This window comes from Octodon degus, unplaced genomic scaffold (assembly GCF_000260255.1).
Source record: "Octodon degus isolate 3935 unplaced genomic scaffold, OctDeg1.0 scaffold00156, whole genome shotgun sequence".
NCBI classification, from domain to species: domain Eukaryota; kingdom Metazoa; phylum Chordata; class Mammalia; order Rodentia; family Octodontidae; genus Octodon; species Octodon degus.
This window is the reverse complement of record NW_004524732.1, coordinates 5,886,765-5,893,772: the sequence shown is the minus strand read 5'-3', so window position 1 is coordinate 5,893,772 and position 7,008 is coordinate 5,886,765. Positions and strand designations below refer to the sequence as shown.

The 7,008-nt window shown below is 54.9% G+C and overlaps 1 protein-coding gene across 1 annotated transcript in view; it reads right to left on the bottom strand.

Moving 5' to 3' along the window:
- Positions 1-6,158, bottom strand: part of Tef (TEF, PAR bZIP transcription factor) — a 25,752-nt gene extending 19,594 nt beyond the window's left edge. The window contains exon 1 of the mRNA XM_004642568.3: positions 6,002-6,158. Within this exon, the coding sequence (XP_004642625.1) occupies positions 6,002-6,068 (67 nt within the window). The 5' untranslated portion in view covers positions 6,069-6,158. The remainder of the gene's footprint in view (positions 1-6,001) is intronic.
- Positions 6,159-7,008: the final 850 nt, after the last annotated feature.

The following is a 7,008-nucleotide window of genomic DNA, read 5'->3' as shown; positions in this document are numbered from 1 at the left end:
TTTTTTTTTTTTTTTTAACCGAACCACTAGTTTGGATATGGAGGAACTTGTTGCATTAGAATTAAATTTATATTTTTGTGGCTAGTGTGATATTTTTGAGAGAGAGAAAGACAGTTCTCAAGGAAGTGGACGATTAAGAACAACAGTGGAAAGTTACCTGTTTATGACAAAGGTGAGATGTGAGCAAAGATTTAGATTCCCTTTTTTAAGCTATAGGAGCAGCTCACGGAGCTGGCAGGTTGGGTGTCAGAACTGAGCTCTGTGCCTGTGTCTGCTCATGTCCTGCCACTCCCTAGAGAAGCAGAGGGTGAATGGTGTGTGGGAAATACGGCAGGAGGATTAGAGACATGTTTCTTCTTGTGCCTCCTTGCAGGCTGTGCCCCATCCTGGAGCAGGGCCCTGTGTTCCCTTCTCATTCTTCAGCTGTCCCCAGAAGAACCTGAGCAGCCTTTCTCTACCTTTGTCTCCTGTCCACCATGTGGAAACAGCTCTACAACCTTGTCCCTTCTCTTAGTAGAGGAGTAAAATGTCATAAGTCAGTGTTCATGAGTCCTACAAATAAACTCTGTAAAAACACGCTATTACAGTTAAGACTTTTAAAAGTGTGAAGTGGTACCTTAGTACACATTCTGTAGTACTTTTCTTGTTTGAGACAGGGTCTTTCTGTGGAGCCTAGGCTGGCCCAGAACTCACTCTGAGCCCGGATCAGGTGCACCACGGTACTCAGCAGGTAGTTGTTTCCGTACAGTGGCTGCTGAGGGAGGCCTGGGTCCTGATGCAGTGGTGCCTGGCTGGGCTTGGGCAGCAGCCCTGGGGAGACTCTCCAAGCTACTCACCCGCCATGTGGCCTTGGGCAAATGACTTCTAAGCCTGGGTTATTTTCCTCCTGGAAACACGTGGCTATGCCTGCCTCCCAGGGCGGCAGTAAGGGTTATCTGTGATAAGCCGTGTCTGGTCCTGTCCAGGACAGCAGCGTATGGGATAGAGTGGGCGGGCATTCACCCTTCCCTTCATTTAGGTCATGTTGGGTCAGGAGCTGGGAGTGAGGATAAGGTTGTAGGCCTGAGAGAAGGTTACAGAGTCTAAGGCAGAGCCAGAATGGGATGAGAAATACCTGTTTTCGGGGGCTGGACTATTTATATATGTATTTGGTACAGGGTCTCGCTGCGCGGCTCAGACTTACAGTGATCCTCCTGTTTTTAGCCTCCTGAGTGCTAGGATTACAGGCCTGCACCACCACACTTGGATTCAGTGGCCTGCTCAGCATGCCCAAGGGTGGGGCCTGTGCAGGGATTGAACTCTGGTCCCTGCACTTGCCTAAGCAGGTGTTTAATCCACTGAGCTATCTTGCTGGCCCTCTGACTTTAAATTCTTCTGTGATTTATTATTCATTTTGGGGCTTTGGGGATTCAATCCAGGTCTTCATATGTTCTAGGCTAGTCCATCCTAGGCCCTAAATTGTATTGGCAGAACCAGGGATTGAACTCACACCTCTGCGCTTGTCAGGCAAGTGCTTATTCCACTGAGCCATCTCCCCGGCCCCTAAATTCTTTTCTTTACTGGTCCAGATACCTGCTAATCAGTGGAAGTTAAAAACATTCAAAAGCCAGGTGCAGGGGCTGGGGAGATGGCTCAGTAGAATAAGCGCTTGCCTGGCAAGTGCAAGGGTCTGAGTTCAATCCCCGGTTCTGCAAAAAAAAAAAAAAAAGCAAGCCAGGTGCATTGGTGGACACTTATAATCCTAGGATTTGGGAGGCAGGAGGATAAAGAGTTTCAGGCCAGCTTGGACTACATAGTGAGTTCAAGCCTTTCTCAAAAACAAAAGATGTAATTCACCTGAGCATATGTAGAAAAAGTGCTTTTTTTAGCGTGGAAGGCTTTGACCAGGTACAGTGGGCCCTGGAGAGTACAGCCACGCGTCCTTCCGGCAGACACCCTGGCAGGGGCCTTGCCAGTGGCTCCCCTTCCCAGCCCACATACCTGTGGCCTCAGGGCTCCCAGCCCTGTGGTTTCTGCCCTGCTCTCAGTGTACTCCAGGGAAGAAGTGTGGGTGGAGGCTGTTTAACGTTCTTGCCCATCTCTTTAGCCCTCTCCAGAGTACTGGTTTCCTGTTTGGCTTGCATTTTGTGCACTCCCAGGGCTCAGATTACAGATGGAGCTGCCCCCAGAGAGCCATTCCAAGGAGAAGCCCCAGCCTGGAGCCAGCCTCTGCAGTGTCTCAGTAGCCACCCCCCCACAGCCTTTGTTTCTCCAGCCCACGCTGTTTTGGTAGTAAGGTGACCAGAGCCTGACCACCTATGCCTGATTCTTGCTTGCTGTGGAATCTTAGCAAGTTACTGAACCTCTCTGTGTCTGAGTTTTAGAAGTAAAGGAGTCAGAGCAGGTGTGGTGGAGATGTGGTGGTGTATGCCTGAATCTCAGCATGCTGGGAAGCTGAAGCAGGAGGATCAAAAGTTTGAGCCTAGCCTGGGCGATTTAGCAGAGATAAATTGTCCCAAGGATATATTGCTTCAAAAAGTAAAAAAACAAAAACAAAAATAAAAAAGGACAAAATGGGCTGGGGGTGTAGTTCAATGTGAAGGCCTAGTTCAGTGGCCAGTACTGAGAAATAAGTCATTTCAGGCAGAGAAGCTAGGGCAGAGCCTGGTACACAGCCTATATTCAGTGAAGGTTAGCTCTAGTTGTCATTCCAGCCCAGGGTATTCCGGGGGATACCTGCACCTCCCCAAAATTGTGGGGCAGGACCACAGCAGCCTCACTCTTCTTTCTGACCTTTGCACACTCAGGGCCTCTGCAATCCCACCTGTATTTCTTTCTCCCTGCTCACCTGTTGTGGCCACAGTGCCCTTTTATTCCTCAGATACAAAGCCTCTCCTGCCTCAGCCTCAGTGCTCCTTGAAGAGGTGGCTCCTGCCCATCTTCCAAGCCTCAGCCTGAGTCCCCTCGCAGAGGCTGGCCCTGACCCAGGCTGTTGACCATGTCCTCCCTGGATTGCAAAGGCCAGTGAGCAAGAACCGTGTTGGTCTCACTTCTGCCTGAGCTGTGTATGCGCCTCTGCTCACTCACCATGTGCCACCAAGAGTGTCCTCAGAGTCGGGGGCCTGTCGGCTCTCTGTCTTCCCTGAGCCCCGCTCATATGCCCAGAAGGGATCTGGTTTATGAATGCCCAGGAGGGAACCCTGCCTGCCCAGCTCCAAGTGAAGGCTTTGCTGAAACGTAAAGTGCATTTTCTTGTTCCACAGCTCCCTGAAAAGAGGCCTGAGTGGGTGGAGCAGCAGCAGGAGGGCCAGGGTGCTGCAGAGCACAGCCTAGGGTGCAGGGCGTGTGGGAAGGGGTGTAAAGGGCCACAGTCTAGCTTAGAAACTTGGGGTCTTTCCAGAAATGAGAAGAAAGAAGTGAGCGAAGTTGAGCATCTGGCAGAGAATCAGTCGCCTCTTGGAAGAGGATCTTTAGAGAAGGGGTGGGGACAATGATTGGAATCAGGGGTAGTGGGTCAGGAAAGAGAAAACTGAGTCGGAAAGGGAGAAACTGAGTCAGGGCTTAGCACATGAGTTTCCCTGCCTTAGGGAATTGATTGAACTGGGGACAGACTAAAGGCCACCAGGAAGCCACAGGAGGCTGCTCCTCAAGGGACAGGAGGCGGTGAGGTCCCTACAGGCTAGAGGCTATAACACGGCAGCAAGTGGAAAGGGCCCTTCTTGAGTCTCAGGCAGCATCTTCCACCCCAAATGGGGTGCAAACAGATGCAAGGGAAGTGGTCTCTGAGGGGCGCCTGGGGTTTCTCACACTTTGCACAGCTGTCCTCTGTAGTCCCTCCCCTGCCCATGACCTCCCTGCTGCAGAGCCCCTGACTGCAGAAAGGAGAAGGGGGGGGGTGTTGAGGACAGCGCCCCAGGAGCGGAAGGCAAGCTGCAGCCTCTACAGTCCTCCTCCCATCCACGCTAGAGCCAGAGTGGTGGAAATGGGGGCAGAAGCTGCTGGCACTGGAGCGCTTGAGGTACCTCGACCTTGCATGACTGCTCCAAATCTTGTTTGCTGTGGAAGATGTGCACTCACCTCCACAGGGACACATTTTTATTTTCATAAAGGTTTTGGAAGGCCTGGGAACTGAGGGGCACAGTGATGGCAGGTTGGGGGCAGGAATGGAGATGGGGACTTGAAGAGGTCTCTCAGCCTCTTGGACTTGCTTCCCCTCATTTCATCTTCCCAGTTGGCTGTAGGCAGCTGCCAGTCCTGTGGGACTTCATACTATGACTCTCAGCAAGGAGCTACATGAAGGGACAGGAGGTGACCCGTGGTTCTGGGCTGTGTCCCTCAGACCTGCTCAGCCATGTGGGGCTGTGTAACCCTCAGCGGCGCTGGCTAGTTTGGAACTTTGGGTCCGAGAGTACTGGGCCCTGGCTGCTCACCGCAGTAAGGGACAGGGGTCCTTCAGCTGTCACTGAAGGCCAGCTGGGAGCCAGTGACCAGCAGCTGCTGCTACACTTCAGAGGCCTGCTCTCCCCGAGTTGCTCCTCAGAGCCCTGCCCTATCTAGCTGGGACCTGGCCCTCCAGTGCAGGAGGGTCCTGGACATCTGGCTTGGACCAGGAGGGTCTGTGCTATGTCCCTGGGCCTGGATCCACTTTAGCTTTTGGACAGCCTGCTGAGGCCACCAGTGTGGGCCACGCAGTGGTGACAGAGTTATTTTGTTGGTGTGGACTTTAGCTGGGACTCATCCATCAGGGTTGCAAGGGGCTTCCCTAAGGAAGTGGGAAGCTGGTGGGCACAGGACTCCTGTGAGGCCCCCTTCAGATGGTATCTGTATTGACTGGCATCTGACACCACAGGATATCATCTACAGGGCCCAGGCCCAAAGACCCATGAGCAAGCCATTCAGAACCCCTGCCATAAGCTCCGGGGGCCACTGTTCCCCCTCAGGCAGCGCCTCCCCAGGTAACAGCCTGCTGCTCCTCTCTTCCTCATTTAAAAGTAAACCTGTGCCTGGCCCCAATGGGTGGAAGCAGGCTAGGGGCTGCCCTCTGGCTCTTAAGTTTTGGAATGGACTTAGAATCCTGCTGAGGGACCTGAGACATCCAGGAGGTGATGCCCCAGCGCAGCAGAATGAGAGGGAAGGCCTGAGGACCCCCCTCGCCCCCTGGACATGCTGCGCTCCTGAGTCACTCAGTGGAGATCAGCTGGGCTCCCCTTCAGCCAATGGGCAGGGGCTGGAGGTGTAGCTCTGGGGTACGGCATGTGCTTAGAATGTTCAAGGCCCTGGGTTCCACCCCAGCACTCCCCCAAAGTGATTAAGACAATGAAGTGATTGAGCAACAAGGAACTTGGGGTGATCCCCTGTGTCTTAGAACAGAAGCACTTTAGAGACTTTAGAGAATATCTTCTCTAAAGGAGTACCCTGAGCAGGTGGCCCCCAGCTCTCCCAAAACTGAGGATTTGGGGTACTTGGGTTTCTAAGCAAGGCCATGAGACACATGGTGCTGGCTGCTGGGCTGCCCCTCTCCCTGCCTGTTCCAGCTTGTCCCCTGCCCGGTGTTGCCTGTGGTATCCTAGGAACACTGGGCTTCAGGCTCTGTGGTCCTGTTACATAACAGCTCCAGCCCATCCCTGAGTTCAGCCCTCCGACACAGAGCCTCTTCCCCAGACACGGGCTCCTGCTGCCCGGGCCTCCGTCTCTGCCCCTCCTCTGCCCACCCCCAGAGTGCAGAGGGAGGGCACTTCAGAGGCAAGCAGCATCAGCTGGACTCTTTCCACAGGGTGCCCACGTCCTGTCCTTGTCCCAAGTGAGCATACCACCTGTCAGTGGCTGCACACTGGCCACAGCTTCCAAAAGCCAGCAGGTTCTGGGGGCAACCCCAGAGTTAGCGTAGCACCCTCACCCCTCCCTGGGGCTTGGCATTGCTGCCCTCCCGCTGCTCAAGACAGAGACAGCAGACCTTTGCTGGGACCCTCCCCAGCCTGTCCTGCCACTGTCCCTGTTCCCAGACCACCACTTGTGCTCCTACCTGTCCTCTTCTCAGGCCAAGGCAGAGAGTGCTCCAGTAAGGACTTGAGGACCTCAGGCATGTCCATGGCAGGGGCCACTCTGATAGATTCTCAGATCACGGCTCACCAGGGCCCAGCAGGAGGTGTCTGCTTGCGAGTTTGGAAGCAGCTGGAGAGGCTGGGGCTGGCCAGGGAGCCGCAGGCTGGGGAGGCAGGCGGGGTGGGAGCTGAAGGCAGCCAATGGGCAGCACCAGCCCTGGCCCGCCCGTCCACCCCCAGCTCGGCCACCTGCCAGCTCTGGCTGCAGCCAGGCCTTCCCTTCCCGCTGCTTGGCAGGGCGGACCTGGCCCTGTGCCAACCACAGCACGTGGAGCCACAGCGCCAATCCTCTGACAGAGAACCCGGCCTGTTATCTAACTTTGCAAAGGGAAGTTCTCCCCCAGGCTGGGAGCCATAACTGGGGCTGCCAGTGGAGAACGGTGAGCCGAGCTCCACGCCCACATGGAGCAGGCCAGCCCAGCCCCGGCCCACGGCAGCACAAGGCAGGTGGAGCCCTGGAGGCCCAGGCACCATGGGAGAGCAGGGCACATCGGGCTGGGATCTGAAGCCCCAGGGAGAAAGAAGGACCAGCACTCCCAGAAGCTCAGCATAAGAGATACGGGGAACACTAGTGGCGACATCATGCATTCCCAGGCAGGCTTGAGCCTGGAAGGGTTGGGGCGTGTTTAGATGATGTGGCATGCTGTGCACACGTGTCCTGCACAGCACAGGCTCATACATGTGGCATGCATAATGGGCTTGTGCCACCTGCAGTGCCTACAGCCTTTCTTCAAAGCAGAGTGACCCAGCTGCAGCCTGAGGGTCTTTGGGCTTGTGTGTGTGTGTGTGGGGTGTGTCCCAGGAGTCCTGGGAGGGTGGGGCAGCCTAGCAGCCCTGGCTCAGGCTTGTTCTGCAGCACAAACCCTGCTTTCTCATCTGTCATGGGCGCCTTGGTGGCAACTGGCTGTTTGCTGTGGTCTCCTCTCCT